Here is an 18,298-nt window from a genome sequence, read left to right on the forward strand (position 1 = left end):
ATGGGGCAAGGCACCTATTGTTTTGGGGATTTTTTTTGGATTCTGCTTATTATTATTATTCTAGCTAGGTTGTCTATGGCTTTCTATAGAACTGTGTGGTAAAAAAATTGTGAAATTTGCTGCACAGCTTTAGGACACATTCAGCTACAAATACACCACATTTGAGCCCCATGCTCCCAAAGCCCTAGAACCACCAACAGACCAAAAATTGGCCAAATTTCAAAGTATGTTTATGCCCCCTAAGCTTTTAAACGTGTGCCCAAAATTTCAATGGCAGGTGTCCCTAGATTCCTTGGCTCATGCTGAGTGCAATGGACATCAATGCTGACATCAACCTATGACATCAATTTCCACCTAATTAGATTTTCAGCCATCTTGGATTTTGTTAAAAACTGTTTTTTCACTACTCCTCCTACAAATTTTGTCCAAATTTGGCTCATAACATTTTCAGACCAATCTGCACAAAAGTTATCAAATGGAATTTTGATTTTTGAAACCACTTGCTTATAACAAGCCAACAAATCTAGTGAATAAGTGAGTCTGTGTCTCATTAATGACTTTACATATTGTCATGAAATTTGGTATGTCTCTTCAGGACTATGATCTGAGGCTATGTAACAAATTTCATGACAGCACACCTAAGAGGTGTAGGAGTTACAATGACATAAAAAATGCTTGAATCTAATCAGTGTTTTCACTATTCCTCCTACAAATTACACCCAAAAATCATTAAATTTGGTTCATATCATCTTAAGATCTGTCTACACAAAATTTATCAGATGGATTTTTGTTAGTGAAAGCGTTCTCCCACAACGTGCCCGCAAAGGCAAAATACAGGTTCTTAAGTCATATCTCTGCAATACATTTACATATCAGCACCAAACTTCTTATGTATATTCAGGACCACACCATGAATGTACCCAACAGCTTTTGCTCCAGCGCCACCTAGTGCTATACTAGCTTTTATGTTTTTTTTGTGTTAAATCCACAGTTCTACTTTCCTGTGATTCCCTGGAACAGGCCCAAGTGAATGCACACCACACAAACATTAAGAAATAGGGTGTATGTTCTATTGGCCATTTTGAAATTTACTGAAATCTGACTTTTCTGTTACTCCTCCTACACACTTTGTCTACTTTTTACCAAACCTCGCTCATATCAACTTCAGAGGAAGCCACACAAAAGTTATTGAATGGAATTTTGATATTGCAAAGCATTTGCCCATGACACAGCAACAAATCCTATGGTGAAGGCGCCAACTGTATGTGAAGCAATATTTGTGCAACACATTTGCATATTGAAACAAAGCTTGTTATGGGTCATTGGGACCATAACCTGAGCATCCAATCCTTGACTAGTTTCGTTACAGCATCACCCATGGGTCATAAACAAAATGAAGCTCTTAGCTCTTTTAATACAAAACTTTTTACATGGACTCAGTATGCTTGAGGGTCCCAGAGTAGTCTTTTTATTGTGCCTCCTGGCTGCCATTGTGTGTGAGGCCCCATAAATGCTGATTGCAGTTATAATTTACTTCTTCTTCTTCTTTTTCTGTCTGGTAAAAAGTTGTGAACTTGGCAGACTAATGTGGGTCAAATTTATGCTTAATTTGATAGTACTTTTATGGTCATAACTTTTAAACCATGTGTCCAAAATTTAAAAGCCAGGCATCACTGGATTTCCTGGACTGAGCTGGGTTCAACCTACCATATAGTGCTAATTAAACTTTGTCCAATCATCATAAAATTTGGGACTCATCATCTGCAGAGAAAGCCTCATAAAAGCTATTAAAAGAATTTAGAAAATTCCAAACAGTTCTGAATCTGACAGTGAAGCTACCAAACAGGAAGTGATGCTGTGTGCTTGGCCCCAGAAAATGCTACTTGCAGCTTTAATTCTTCTTTTTCATCATCTTCTTCTTCTTCTGGCTAGGATGTCTAAGGCAGCCCATAGAACCGTCCAGTAAAAAGGTGTATAATTTGGCACACTTATTGGGGAGGGTCTAAGGAACATTCTGACCAAATTTGGGCCAAGTACTGCCAACACTCTAGCACCACCATTGGGTCAAATTTGGTACTAATTTGGAAGTTCATTTATGGTCATAGCTTTTGAAGTGTGTGTGCAATATTTTAAAGCCAGACATCCCTGGATTCCTTGGATGGAGACGAGTTCAATGCATACTATAACATCACTTTCTGTCTAATTAGATTTTCTGTCATCTTGGATATTTTCAAAAACAATTTTTTCAGTACTCCTCCTACAAATTTTGTCCAATCATCACCAATTTTGACAGACTTCATCTGCAGAGTAAGCCTCACTAAAGTTATCAAAAAATTTTTGAATATTCCAAACAGTTTGCCTGTAATCAGCCAACAAATTTGACAGCAAAGCTGCCAACAGGAAGTGAGGTTGTATCACAACAATGACCTTGCACACTGACACAAATCTTGGTAGGCATCTTCAAAACTTGGTCAAAAGTTACTAACTTGCCAAAATTGCTTCCATCTAAGTGCCATTTTTGCTGCTCCTCGTCCAAATATTGTCCAATCTTCACCATTTTGGCCCACGCTATCTTGAGACCTGTCTAAACTTACACAAAGTGGGGAAAAAAAGCCCAGACTGATGAGAAAAAATATAAAAACTTTAAAGATGTTTTTAAATTGAAAGAAGAAAAAAATTCAGGTCAGAGCAGTATTAATCATGACCATAGGTTAAAGTAGCAACAGACAACACCACAGGTCACAGCAACAGTGGCAGCTGCAGTAGCAATGCTCCCCATTTCTTCATCCAGACCCTTTCCTCCTATAATCAGAGAAAGCCACCGCTGTCCGTGGTCAAAACGTACATATCATGAGTGAAACTACAAATGATTATTATTGCTTACCATTAACATGAATACCACTCTGAACTTTGCTGTTCTGTCACACACACTCTCTCATGTTTGCACACTAATCTGACCACATTTACCCTGCTAATCACTTCTTATCCTTCTAATGGAGGACGGATGAAGGAAGGCAGGAGAAGATGGAATGAGGGAGGGCAAAAAACAAGGCTGACAGTGGAACAATCCTGAGAGTTCATTTATGTTAGTCTAGTCCTTTTAGTTTGGTTGCAAACAGAAGCTAATTTCCAGTCTTTTAGCCCTCATCTAATCCATTTTTTTTGTACCTCATTGCTCTCTTCTCGAACTTGTTCCATTAACTGAAGGTAGGACGGGGGGGGGGGGGGGGGGGGGGGGGTTCCTCACTTCAGATCAGTTGTGTATGTTTACTATACCATCTAGTACAAGTTATTTTCACTTATTTCATACCATTACTGTGGAATGAATAGTAGGATGTCTACTTAAAATTAGGGTGACCAGATGTTATTTGTTCCCAGACATATCTTCTTTTTGAGCCTAAACAATTTTGGTCAATATTTATTCAATTAAACACTGTATCAGATTCTAGAGTTTAAACTAGTGTTTAATGTAAATGTTTAGTTCATTTTTCTTTTGCAAATTAAAAGAGAACAAACTCATTTCTCATCGTTTAGGTTCTTGGGCAATTCAAGAAATTCAGAATTTACTGTATAGTTGCTCATTTAAAACTAAATAAATGAACTATATATAGCTGACAAGGTAAGATACTCAAATGTGTGATATTCTGAACTCAATTCTGTGCTAGCTAGAACTCATGTAAAAATATAAATATCATAAATATATGTTCTTCTTGTTTGTCCTGTAGAATGGCACAGAAGGGTGAGACAGCACCCTCCACAGACAGGTACGAAAAGCACCATTCATTGTTTAAAGGATCAAATATTACATTACTAATAGTGCTGTGTACTGCATTGTTTTATACATGACCTTTGTCCCTTTTAAGCATATTAGATGCACAGAATTATCATTATTAATTCATTTGTATGTAATTTGACGCTTTAAAAAATTCTATCACTGTTTATACAGGGAAATTTCATTGCATTCTGAATCCTTTTACACAAGCACTTAAGTTGTTTGTCTAAAAAGATTATTATTATTATTATTATTTTTAAATGGTTAATATGTGATAAAATGTAAGTGGTGCCATACTTCCTCTAATTATACAGCATGTTTCTCTCTCTCTCTCTCTCTCTCTCTCTCTCTCTCTCTCTCTCTCTCTCTCTCTCTTTCTCTCTCTCTTTCTCTCTGTTACAGTGCTAAAGCTGAAGAAGTTGCTCTTAAACCCAATCTTCGAAAGACTCCATCATCGGACTCAGAGAAGAAGAAAAAAAGCAAGAAATCCAACGAAGAAGCCATGAACAAGATGCACACAAACCTGCTCAATAATGTGTTTGGACAGGTATTTCAACACACACACACACACACACACACACACACACACACACACACACACACACACACACACACACACACACACACACAGACTAACCTGCTTAATAGTGTGTTTTCACAGGTACAGTGTCTTGCAGCAATATTTACCCCCTGGAACATTCCCACGTTTTGTAGTGGAACGGAAATGGACTTGATTGGGATTTTTTTTAACCATTTGATTTATACTGATTTCCCTATATTTGTCCCCATTCATCTTGCCCTCAACCCTGACCAGTTCCTGCTAATGAAATGCCTCCACACAACTTGATTCTCCTACCACCATGCTTCACTGTGGGGATGGCGTTCTCAGGGTGATGAGCAGTGTTTCTACAAAACATTCAGCATTGCACAAAAGACAAAACCTTTTTCCTGAACTTGTTTTAATAGTTCTTTAATCTTCATGGTGCTGTTTGTTTTGCACACATATGGACTCCATTCAAGTAATCATGTGACTTCTGATTGGAACTGGTTGCACCAGTACTAATATAGTAAAGTGATGTTCCACACTACTTCTGCAATCAAAGCATTTGCAATCATTTACCCAATCACAACCAAACTCAAACTATTTTTTTTAAATGTCTCACCACCTTAATATTATAGGCTATTTTGTGTAGATTTATGACATATAATCCTGATGAAGTCTATTTCAGTTGAAGGTTTAAAAATTACAAAGTATGGAAAAAAATTCAAGGGGAGTCAATACTTATTCAAGCCACAGTATGATTCATATGAAACAGAAATGACACTGATGTCTCTCTTGTGAGAGTGTGTATTTATGTAACAGCCTGTGAACAGTGTAGGAGGTTAATCCCCTCGTAATGCCTTCCAGACTGCTGTAATAACAGCTCATTAGCCTGGCTTAATGCCTCTGTTAATTAGATTTAACAAGGTTTACGAAAAGAAAGCAAAGCAGAAATGATAGTTTTCATTCATGTTTTCATGGCATGTGTGTGGCTACTGCCTGCTTTGTTGCATTGTGTGTTTGTGTTTGAGTGTTTGAAATGGTGGCCAAGATGACTGATTGATTAAATCAAGCAGTGATAATACAGGTAATAAAGACATTTCTTCCCTCTCTGTTCCTTTATTAGGAAAGGGAATTATCCCAACCTGAATTAGATGGTGAGTCCATCACATCATTAAATTACTCATTTACTTACAGTAACATTTACTCAGGCACATGCGATCAAATAAATGATCGACAGTTAAGGTTGATATAACTTTCTCTTTTTTTGCCAAAGTGTGAGAATTTTTATATTCTTTTCCAAATTTACCAAGTAAGGAATAAAACGCTTGGGAGCGTGCTGTTACAGGAAGATAATCAATGACAGAGTTGTGTGATATGTGAAGTCTAGTGCCTGTTGTAACCCCAAAGATTGATAATTTTTCTATAAACAGCACATCCTGAAGTGTTTTATTCCTATTATACCACAACAACCCAGTTTCAACGATTATCACTGACATTATAGCAGCTATAAAAGTCATTTACTCAACAGCCTTTCTTTGCTTGAAATTAATAATAATAAAAAAAGAATGTAAAAATATGCATCTTTCATTATTCATGTTGCTAATTACATACATACATACATACAAACATACATACATACATACATATGTGGAGTGTCCACCATAAAGTCCCTAAGTTGTTACTACTGAAACGATTAAATGATAACACATTAGAAAACAAGCACATTGTAAAAATCTGAGGTGTGAGAGATCTCTACTGTCAGAGATGCCGTTATAGAAAATTTACTCAACAGATTTTGTCCAAGCAGATTTCAGTATTCAATAGGGCTGTGGTGTCATACTATGTAAAGCACTCAGAGCACTAGAAAAAAATATTTGTAATGTTTATGAATGAAATATTAAGAAAAACATTTCTAAAGTAACTCTGTTATTGTATAGAGCTGGCCGAGGCATTCAAGGAGTTTGATTATGATCAGGATGGATATCTGAACTACAAAGACCTGGCCGAGTGCATGAGGACGATGGGATACATGCCCACTGAGATGGAGTTACTGGAAATCATCCAGCAGATCAAGATGAGGTGTGAGTGTCCAGTTTGTGTGTGTGTGTGTGTGTGTGTGTGTGTGTGTGTGTGTGTGCGCGTGTGTGTGTGTGAGAAACTTATTCTATTGTAACCATCCCACTACCTGTCTGACTGACCACAGGCTCATATTTGTGTGTGTTTGTTTGTGTGTGTGTGCCTACATGCGTGTGTGTGTGTGTGTGTGTGTGTGCACGCCAAGTGGGTGGACTGATGGATTTTGATGATTTCTGTGAGTTGATGGGGCCGAGGATGATGGTAGAAACGGCTCATATGTTGGGACTGAAAGAACTCAAGTGCTCCTTTAAACAGGTGAGCTGGCTACACGCACACACACACATACACACACACACACACACACACACACATACACACACACACACACACAGTCATCACACACTGTAATAGCACACAAACATTTTTCTGTTTTGAAATCTGTTAACGCACCAACGCAGAAAACAAAGAATGAATATTTAGCGCAAATATTACAAAAGAATTATGGTATCTAAGTCATGTCATGCCATACACTACAAAGATAATTTTTTTATTTTTATTGTTTACATAAATTGAAAATAACAGTTGTTAATTCGGTTAGTTTGATACAGACGGGGATGGAAAGATCACTCTGGATGAGATGAAGGAGGCAGTAAAAACGTTACTGGGCGAGAAATTGAAGAAAGGAGAGTTGGAGGAGATTCTGAAGGATATGGACCTGAATGGAGATGGCACTGTGGACTTTGATGGTATCGCTCGCTCTCTCTCTCTCTCTCTCTCTCTCTCTCTCTCTCTGTCACACACACACAATATCTATCTATCTATCTATCTATCTAATATATAAAATATATATATATTTATATTACAGTGTGTATTGGCACCCCTGGTAAATATGAGCTAAATAAGGCTGTGAGAAATTGTCTTGTATTTATTGTTTAAACTTTTGATCTTTTGTTAAAAAAATCACAAAAATACTCTGCTCTCATAGAAATCAAACAATTACAAACAATATACAGGTTATCAAAAAAAAAAATAGTTAAAGATAGGTGTGCAACAATTATTGGCACTCCTACGAAATCATATGAGAAAAATATATTTGAAGTATAATTTTTTTTGTGATATAATCTTATAAATGCTTTAATCAATCTTGTAATTTTTATGAGCCTGTTTAGTTGATTAATTCTGTGTGTGTGTGTGTGTGTGTGTGTGTGTGTGTGTGTGTGTGTGTGTGTGTGTGTGTGTGTGTGTGTTTTATCTTGTAGAGTTTGCTATGATGCTGTCAGCCCAGTAGCTGTCACTACAGAGACTTTTAGCTTCTCTCAAACTCCACAGTTCTTGCATCAAACATGGGCCTATTTTGTGATGACATATCAGAGGCTCTATTTCCAAAAAAAAAAAAAAAAAAAAAAGCCTTCAGAAGATACTATGTGGCAGATTTAGCCTGTTCATAATTTGTGTACAACTGTATGCTAACTTTACAGTTCAAGAAAGATGTAATCATACTGTTCATGTAAACTATGTGCGTATGTGTATGGAATGAAATTGTATTAAAGCCTTTTGATCCTGTTGTTATGTTGTGTTACCTGCGGTTCTGTATCTTTACATTTTATTCAAAATATTATAATACTAGACAGTATTTGCCTTTTCTTTGGTTTCAGGGAACTGATCATAGGGTGAAGTTCCTGTTCTGTGCCACCAGGGGCATTCTTACTCTTTTACTGCATTCACCAGTTTTGTCTATATCTGGAGGTGTTTGAACATATATAATATATACGTTGATACTTTGGTCTGTGTTTTAGCTGAGATTAGTATACTAGTATATTAGCATACATTCTGTTTTAATTTAATAAGATCTTTTTTTTCTATTCCAGAGAAGTCCTTCATTTTTACGCTGATTCCCAATTCTGCATTAATAAGACTTTGAACAGCAAAACAGCAAAACTATTTGTTTTCTATAAAATGTGCTGCAGTGTGCCATAAGAAGCTGCCCCTGTTGCTGTTTTGATGACTGATACAGCTGTTTTATTGTTTTGTTTTTCTTCACTTTGATGAAATTCCAATGACAATAACAAAATAGTCATTTGGTGCTGAAATAAACTGCACCGCTTCAAGTGGCAAAACCTAAACCTAAACTTCCGGTCGTCCAATTCATCCTCACTTCTCTCACACACAATTTTAAAATAAAAAACAAAAAAACAGACACAAGTCAAAGCAGGCTAGTGGGCACATGGAGGCAAGCACATTTCCATTTTGGTCTGAAACCATCCATCTTCTACCGCTTACTCCTTTTCAGGGAACCTGTAGCATATCCTCACAGGGAACCTGTAGCATATCCCAGCATATAGCTGTAGCATATCGTGCACAAGGCAGGGTACACCCTGGACAGGGTGTCAATCCATCAGAGGGCACAATTACATACACACTCCGGACACGCCAATCAGCCTACCATGCATGTCTTTGGAAACCAGAGTAACCAGAGTACCTGGAGGAAACCCCTGCAGCACAGGGAGAACACGCACACACGTGGCCCTGGCGGGAATCAAACCCCAGACACTGGAGGTGTGAGGCAAACATGCTAACCACTAAGCCACCATGCGCCCCTGATCTGAAACCATCCAGTAAAATGAGTAAATAGCAATGGTGGCAACCAGGAAGGGATTAAATACACAACAATAAAATGATGGTGTTTAAGGCAAGTCCTGATACCTCTAAACTGTCAGCACTGGCTCTAAATAACCAAAGGGCTCATGACTATTTGAATAGATTTTCTTAACAAATAAAGTGCCACGTGATGCATAGAGGTGCAGGACAAATATTCACAGTCACGTGTAAAACTAAAAACTATAAATCCTGTATTAAAAGGGAAATAAACAACAATGCAGAACAATTAAAAATCACAGTCAACCATACTTCTGTTATTAACCAATTGTAGCAAAACTAAAATGCACCTACATCCCAAGCGTCTGAATAGACATAAATTAAAGTGATGTATTGAGTTTACAGCAGTTATTTTCCGCTATGAACCTGGGTATATATGTCGCCATGTGATACTCCTGTTCACACAATATTCACCACATACAGGACCTCTTTAATTTCACGTTTCCAATTTTAACTAATTTTAGGATTTGTGTTTGTTGTAATCTTGTAACCTATAGCATAAGTTGAATATGATAGCCTCCCGATGTCATTTTGTTTGAGGCTATGTTGTTATTAATGTTGTCCGCCCTAACCAAAATCTATGGTCGCAAGCCTGTGTTGGTTGCAATCTTGGATTCAAATCTTCAGATGAAACAGGAATGAACAAGCACCTAAGTGTCCAGAAATAGCTGAGTCATCTAGATATTGTAAAGGAGAAACATTTTATTCTATGCAGTGAGGATATGAACTAGATGGAAGCCATTTAGGATTTGGAGGTTAAAGGGATTTTTAACATACTGTGTTTTTTCAGTTTCTGTTGGAGCTAAGTAAATACATTAAATAAATTCTGTGTTTTAGCAAGATTATTCCTCTATAATTAAAATTGAGAAAATGCTTACAAAAGAACAAATAAAGAGGGGGAAGAAGAATCACTGTATCAGAATATTAAATGTGATTGTTGTTGTTGTTGTTGTTGTTGTTCAAGTACTCAGCTAAGCACATTGTTTTGAATGAATTGACCACCAAATAGCTTATTTAAAACAGTGCAAATGATGTGGAAGAGATGTTCATGTGAAGTGAAAGGTATCCTGCGTGCACTGCACGAAAGCTGGGTTTACACATGAACACATTTCCCTAATGGTGGAAAAGTTGTGCAAAATTAGATGTCTAAAGTCTTGATTTTTTTTTTCCAGTGAGGATTGCGTGTGAAAGAATCCGTTGAAGGTGTTCTGGCAGCTTGTGATGTTGCCCAACACCTAAAACACTTTTATATTTTATGGTTCACTCTTTTTTTTTTTTTTTTTTTTTTTGCTTGTCTGTATGTATCTGGACATACACAAAATAACAATGTTACTGAAAACAGATTCCAGTAAAAACTTTTTTGGAATATTTATTTCATTTCTTTAGTTATATTTATATAATATTATTTGCAAAATGAGGATTAAAGGCACAGAGATTTATTTTTTATCACCTCAGCTAAGTAATACACACATTTGCATAAGAGACATCATGAAGCATGGTAGTGGATGCATACCACAGACTAGATAATTATTCCCATCACCGGCTCTTTTTTTTTTTTTTTTTTTTTTTGGTAAATTAGCAATATATACACATCAACAGCTATTGAATTTCTACATTATAGCAATAACATTAATTACATTATTTATTGCCAATATTACAACAAGAGCAATTAAAAAAAAATAATCATCATCATTGTAGGGAATCTAGTTATTTTTTTCTCACACCTATGTAAATGAAATGGTATTACATTTATATTAAAGACATTTTGCATTATGTATTGTTTAATCCTCTGAAGCATGAGCATTTTAAGGTTATTCGCTGTCCTTTACTTTCTTGTAAAATATCTTTCCATCCGGCTACACCCTCCATGTTGCTGTGGTGTTCACCAACATGCTGTTTTCTTGCTGTTTCTGGTTGATCTGAAGAACAGAACCACTATTGTATTAATGAATAATAAAAACCTGTTCTGTTTATTTGTATAAATGCTCTTTCTATCTAATATTATTACTCCAAAGCTGGACAAGCCAAACATTCACACTTGTATTGTGTAGCATTGTAAAATCCTGGGTTAAAGCCAAATTTAGCTTGCTGATCCAGTAATAATACTTTTTGGTTTGCATTGCAAAAAATTATATCTTAGCAAGTGAAAATATCTTGAATATGGGCAAATATGTAATATTTATTATTATGAGACTCTGAGACTATTATAAATCAAATCTACCATCCAGTTTTTACACATAACTTCACACATTTCTTTTCTACTTAAAAAAAATGTGTGTACAATGACCTTGAGTGTTAGAAAGGCACTATATACATGGAATTATTGACAAATAGTTTTGCTTCTTTCTAAAAATGAATGCATAAAATTTGATAAATTAGTTGCCCATAGAACAGGACTATTTAATATTTGACATTAGTAAAAAATGTCTAGAAATAGGTTTAATATTTATGCATTTGACTATATGTACATAATAGGAAATATGAATTAAATTAGGCTATATTCAAGATATTTTTACTTGCTAAGATGTCATCCTTTTTTGCAGTGCACTGATCAGGTGAGTTGTTGTTGTTGTTATTGTAGTGCAGTAGTGTAATTCCAAGTTTCAATCCCATATCTGTAAACCTAAAAAACATACCCCAAAATACACAAAATGTAACCTACCAACCAAAATAGATGACTGCACAGCAGGACCAAGCACCCTCAAATCTGACTCCACTATTTGTGTCCTGAATAGATCTGTGGAACTAAAATGAATCATCCACAAGGTCCCTTTCCAGAACCTTCAAACTAACTTTCCCTCAGTGGTGGAATGAACTTCCAATCTCAATCCGGACCGCAGAATCTGTCACTATTTCAAAAAACAGTTAAAGACCCACCTCTTCCGTGAACTCTTAACTAACCCCTAATATGCCAACCCCCACATTATTTCAAAAAACTTACAACATACATCTCTACTCTGCACACTTTGCTTCTCTAGAACTCAATAAAAAAAAATAAAATTCTATGGTAGCACTACTTGTATTATTCTCCCCTTGATATATCTCTTTGTTTGTATTTCCTCATTTGTAAGTTACTTTGGAAAAATGCTAAATGAATAAATGTAAATGATTAAAAGCATTGTAATATGTGATTGACAGGTGTTTCTTTATTTCCCGTGTTAAGTCATATGCCAAAATGTTCATAAAATGTGTGCCCAAATATGATAATATACAAGTACAAAAGACAAAGAAGAAAAACAGATGCTTCAAATCATAACCAAATAATTAACAAAAAGTAATTAACAAAGAGTATAACAGTAAACCATGCTGCAAACATCGAAGATTTAAAGGTTAAATGTAAAAAATCAGGCTGCAGTACAGTTCTATATTTCAGACCTTCTCTTTTTACATCAGACTTTTCGATAAGCTCAAGTTGCAATGGAGCCCTTATTTTATCCAAACCTTTTATGCAATATGGTCATAATTTCCATTAAGGATACCGATTTAAATCTCCAGTTTAAATCCTTTATAGGAACCGAACAGCACTGACTTTTTAAATATATTTTCATATTTCAGCATATAAATAAACATAAAAGTACAGAAAAGCATTATACATTTTATGTAATTTCTTTAAACATCATATCATTAATTCCCTATTCCCTAAATGACAGATTTTAACAGATTTTCCTAACTAATAAAAAGGCCTTTCTAGTGATTAAGGCATAAACAATATCAAGTGCAGATTAAACTTTCTCTTGGTTTTTTTAGTTACACACAGGCACATGTAAATCTAAAAATTCTTACAAGTCTAAAAAAAAAAAGAAGAGCATCAAAAATAATCAACAGTTATAAGTCATTAACTAACCAATGAAAATAAGTTGTAATCGACTAGCAAAAATCAGTGAGACGGATGAAGGATATAGTGTTGTTGTTTTGTTTTTTTTTGTAAAATGTACAATGATGTTACATAAAATTTTTAAATGAAAAATAAAAAAGACCAATATAGGGATGCATGAATGAGAAGATGGCAAGCACTGAAATAATGCTGGGGTCTATCTAACCATCCATTCCTCCATCCATCTATCTATCCATCCATTCCTCCATCAATCTATCTACCCATCCTTTAATCCATCATTCTAGGGATTAAATTTTCATGTGACAGATGTGCAAGTCATCCATCAAGCTGCACTCCTTTTGATGGACTATATTTCTTTTTCATTTATGTGCCCAAATGAAGCTCGAGCGAAAGACATTCAAATCTCACGCAACTCTGCAGAGCCACGTCCTTTTTTTGCACTGCATATTTCTAGCTGTGTAAATCAAGCAGAATTGAGCTTGAAATGTTCTGTGTGTTCTGTAATGTTGAAATGTTCTGAAGAGGCTTAGCTCAGTTATTGTCTTGCTGGCGGAATTTACCAAATTTTAAATAAATGAATGATTTTATAAACAATATAAAGGGTGTTTATAAAGAGCCTGAATTTGCAAGGCTGGTTTTTGCATTTTGGATGGTGTGACGTAGAGACTTCAAATCGGGAGCAAGCCTCATTTAGTAGCTGGTGCATGTGAGCCCAAATTTGCAATTCTTATGAACAGATTTGAATGTCAGAAGAAGTTCTAACCCAAAGTGACTCTTGGCCACCGGGATGGTCTACAAGTGAGATAAACCTACTTAGGTAGTTCCATTATCCTTAGCACACCAATCTTTCCATCCATGCATCCATCCATCCATTTTCTCTACCGCTTATCCCACTGCTTATCCTACTGCTTATCCATTTTCTATATTTTATATAATCTGCATACAGTCAAATCTGATCAAAAGGAACCTGGTGAAATTCCTTCCTCAATTTCCTTATTCATCTAATTTCATTTCATCTTTTCTCTAAGATCACTCCCATCTGTTCAGAATACGTGTAAATTTGATCATAATTTTTTAACAACCAGAAAAATGCTTGATTTGCAGTTAAATAATCAAAATCAAAATACCAACAAGGAATATAGCAAGTATAATAAGCAGGGTACTAGCATAAACTATAACAATAAAAATCTACTGACATTAATAATTACATTTGCTCATGCATAGGAAAGATGGTTTAGTGTACAGACGTCATTTTTAAAACGTGAATTAGAGGCAGAGACATGGGTTTTTCTCACTTTTGACACATCTTGTTTCCTTTTTAAAAAAAAAAAATTAGCAGTATAGACATTAACAGCTCATATATTCTAGCAATAACATGAATGTTGCATTCCTATAATGCCCTAGAATTTGCTTGCTGATGTTTACTTTTACTATTGTTGTTGTTGTTGTTGTTATTATTAATTTATTTTTATTTTATTTTATTTTTTCTGTGTACTGCTTATTTTGTGTACAGCACCTTGAGAAGCTGCTTTTAAAGGCACTCTATAAAATAAAGTTTATTATTATTATTATTAATAGTAGTAGTATTACTTATTGTTAAGATAATATTAACAGCCACTGGTTTATTGTAGTGAAATGGTATGAAATGGTATAACTGTTAAATTAAAGACATTTTGAATTATGCTTTGTTTAGTTGTCCTTCACTTTCTTGTAAAAGATGTTTCCATCTGGCTGCACCTTCCATTTTACTGTGGTGTTCACCCCCATGCCATTTTCCTGCAGTTTTTGGTTGATCTGAAGAACAGAACCAGTATTTTATTACTGAATTAAAAATTTTTAAAAAACTGCTTTAAAAGTATTTCATGCTTGAAATTAGTAACAATGCCCAGAAATAGCTTTAATAGTCATAGATTTGGTTTACTGTAACCTTATAAAAGAAAATACTAGATAGACTTGACTGATATTTTCATGCCTCCCAGATAACATATGCAAGCTATAAGCCTACAAAAGGCACCCAAAAATACAAATACACAAAAAAAGACCCGTCATGTGACCTACCAAGTCTAAAATAGCTGACTGCACAGCAGGGTCAAGCACACTCGAATCCGAGTTCACTTGCAGTTTCACTATTTGTGTCCTGAATAGATCTGTGGAAGACAAAACACACACGTCAAGAGCATAATTCAGAATTTTCAAAACATGCTACAAACTCAGATTTTAACCCCCGAGTCATCATGCAGCATAAAAACAATGCTCATTAGGTGGACTGCTAAAACAAATCAAAACACTCACAAGCAGAGCAGACGAAATAGTGTTCATTGAGGCATTGCTCATCGGTGAGCAGTTCGTTGTCGGCCGCTCCACAATACTCCCACTGATAATAATTATCAGGTTGTCCATTTAACCATGGGAGGTATGAAAGCTTGGTTCCATCTGACCACTTCCAAGTGTCTCTGGTTAATCCAAACCAGCCACTCGGATAAAAACGCGTATAAAAATGTATGCTTGATAAGTACTGCATCAGTGGGCTGATGTCTGTTGCATTGGTTATCCGAGCTAAATCTGTGTGATGGTATTGGCAAAATGTCCGAGCATCATCCCAGGTTAACAAAATATTAGCGTAGCCAACAAACCCCTTATTGGCAGTGATGTTAGCTGTAAAATAGCAATGAGTTTTTAGAAAAATCATTTCCATACATACACTTGATTTGTTACTGGGTTATGCTACTGTATTTCATTATGGTTTCTTATTCAATATGTTGCAAAACAATCATACTGTACATTTGGCAAAAGAACATTGAAAACACTAGCAATTCATTGTAAGTTATTGATTTTAACAGTGACATGGATGACTTTACCAGGCTGGATTGAGTATTTCAGAAAATGCTGATCTTCATGAATTTTCCCCAGATGTGGTCATATGACTCAAGGTTGGATTTGTTGTATGTTCGGAGATGCTTTTCTGTTCACCGGGGTTGTAAAAAAAATTCGTTGCTCTGGCTGCTCCGTCGCTCTAGATGTTTTTTGTGTTTTTTGGTTTTTTTTTTTTTTTTTAGCATTTCACACCATTCTCTCTGTGAACTCTGAGATTGTTGTGTTTGGAAATCCAAGTTGATCAGCAGTTCCTGAAGCACTCAAACAAGCCAATTCGGCACTATCTGTACTAAGATCAAAGTCATGTAGAGCACATTTTTTCTCCATTTTGTTTTTTGATGTCAGTACTAATTGAAGCCCATTACCTATAGTTAAGAATATTACCTAGGATATTTGTTCATTTGTAAAGCAATCACTTTTTCTTTACAGACAGAAAGGTGTGTGACTGCGGCCCAGCTGTAAACAGTGGACAAATAATGAACTTGCACATTGCAAACCCTGGGGTGAGTTTCCCAAAAACTGACAGGTGTCAGCATAATCAACAATTTAGAATAAAAATTACATTTGTTTGTAAGAGACAGAACAAGGTATATCATATATTCTAACTGACAGTGGGTGAGGAGGGAAAACATTAGGCAAGTGTTAGTCTTCCCCTCGCTAGCACTCTCCTATGGATCTCTGACTTGTTGCTCTGACTAAAACTCGCTTTCAATATGCATAATTGCATATTGTATTTAGCATTTTAGAAAAAAAAATTGAAGGTATTATCAATATTTTTACTTGTCCATTTTTTGCTCACCAAGGAGCAACTCAAATAATTAGACTGAAAAACTGGGTACATCTCTGCTAGCCATCACTGAGACAGTCTAATAGGTTTATATCTGAGCGTACAGCATTTAAATTCTAGCTCCACTTGGTAATCTCCATCTCTAATGGTGATTTGTTTGAGTGAACAAAATTTTTGATTAATTGGTAAATTTGTAATGTGATGAACTGGAATACAAACCGACTTAATAACGATTTTTATTAATTAAGTTTTTTCAAAAAGAGCCAATTAAATTACATGACAAAACAATGTCCAAAAGGACTCCAAAAGCTATGTGAATAATAATAATAATAATGATTGAGTTAGAACTGCATGCCAGCTCCCAATAAATAACGAATAACCAATGGGTCAGTTTGATTGTTAATTTACAGAGGGGTTTACATACAAAATTAGTTATAAAGTGTTTGGAGAAACACACATTAATTAAAGAATGTTCTTACAAAGGAAACAACGAAGTAATTAAAGTTACGCACATTTTGGGAAGCCTACCCCGATCTGTATGAGGAGACCATTCTTCGCCAAAACACAGAGTTTTCACTTTGTGTCTGGTAAAGAGTTTAATAATACGCTGCACATGATCAGAAATTAGCAGGTTAACTCACCATCATAACATATAAAGGGTATGCTGTAAAGGCAATTGAAGCTCACCCAGGTTCCATCCATGTACACTGCCCCACACACATCTTCTGCATAAGCATTATTAGGCTGACCTGCACCCCAATTCATTACACTTGTATTCTTCAAGGGTAGGTGTTCATAGGACCAGTACCAACTGTCCATATCATTGTGCAGACCTGTCCAGACAAGCCCTATCACATTATGATTAATCATTTCCTCTTTTAGCTTCATTTGGGCCCTTGGGTTTGTAATTGTAAATAGATCAAGGTGGTTTTCCCGGCAGTAATTCTGTGCCACCTGCCAGGACGCTTGTTGCTTGATAAGAAGAGGGCCAATTTGCATCCAATTTTGGATGGACAGGACAAATGGGACACCTGTTGGCAATATTAAATAAATTAATTAATTAATAAAAACATAGTAGACCTAAAGTAATAGAAACTGTACTTGACATAAATATTTATCTCCCTGAACATTTCCATGTATTACGGAAATAGGCCATAATATTGAATTGGGGAGAAAATCAGTATAGTTTTGCTAAATTCATGAACAAATAAATAACATCACGTTGTGATTGCATTCACAATTGATTGCATATATTTATCCTGAAAATAAATTAATTCTATTGCAACTGGTTGCCATCAGTCCATTTGTGTAAAATTATAGTGTTATGTGAGTTTGTCAAATAATACGCATAAAAAAACAGCATCATGAAGACCAAAGAGCTATCAAAACAAGTCCTGGACAAAGTTCTGAAAAAGTGTCAGTCAAGGTGAGGATATAAAAAAAATATCTCAAATGAAGGACATTTTATCCAAGACTAAAAATGGAAAGAATATGGCAAAACTGCATGGATGCCATGCATAAAAAAAAGTCTGTAAAGTAAGGATGGCATTAAACAGAGAAGCAACGAGTCCAAGCATAACTCTGAAAGAGTTGGAAAGATCTACAGCTCAGATGGGAAAAACTGCTCAGAGGACAACCATAGCCTAGACACTCCATAAACATGGACGTTATGGAAGAGTGTCAAAAAGAAAGTCACATGTGGGAAAAGGCTCTCTAATGAACGTTTGTCCTGTGTTTGGTAGAAACCCCTAAGAA

The 18,298-nt window shown here is 35.6% G+C and overlaps 2 protein-coding genes across 2 annotated transcripts; one reads left to right on the top strand and one right to left on the bottom strand.

Moving 5' to 3' along the window:
* Positions 1 to 3,726: 3,726 nt before the first annotated feature.
* On the top strand, positions 3,727 to 8,394 carry si:cabz01076231.1 (calcium-binding protein 2). The gene is made up of 7 exons (XM_053677359.1): positions 3,727 to 3,764; positions 4,175 to 4,319; positions 5,440 to 5,470; positions 6,254 to 6,397; positions 6,598 to 6,707; positions 6,991 to 7,138; positions 8,360 to 8,394. Exons 1-7 carry the CDS (start codon positions 3,727 to 3,729, stop codon positions 8,392 to 8,394), a joined length of 651 nt encoding a protein of 216 aa, XP_053533334.1.
* Positions 8,395 to 12,182: 3,788 nt separating this feature from the next.
* Positions 12,183 to 17,569, bottom strand: LOC108260549 (macrophage mannose receptor 1). Its single transcript, XM_017460936.3, has 4 exons — positions 17,185 to 17,569; positions 15,175 to 15,537; positions 14,941 to 15,029; positions 12,183 to 14,676 (listed from the first exon to the last, which is right to left on the bottom strand). The coding sequence occupies exons 1-4, from the start codon at positions 17,540 to 17,542 to the stop codon at positions 14,572 to 14,574; spliced, it is 915 nt and encodes a 304-aa protein (XP_017316425.2). The 5' UTR covers positions 17,543 to 17,569; the 3' UTR covers positions 12,183 to 14,571.
* Positions 17,570 to 18,298: the final 729 nt, after the last annotated feature.

Source organism: Ictalurus punctatus, chromosome 29 (assembly GCF_001660625.3).
Source record: "Ictalurus punctatus breed USDA103 chromosome 29, Coco_2.0, whole genome shotgun sequence".
NCBI classification, from domain to species: domain Eukaryota; kingdom Metazoa; phylum Chordata; class Actinopteri; order Siluriformes; family Ictaluridae; genus Ictalurus; species Ictalurus punctatus.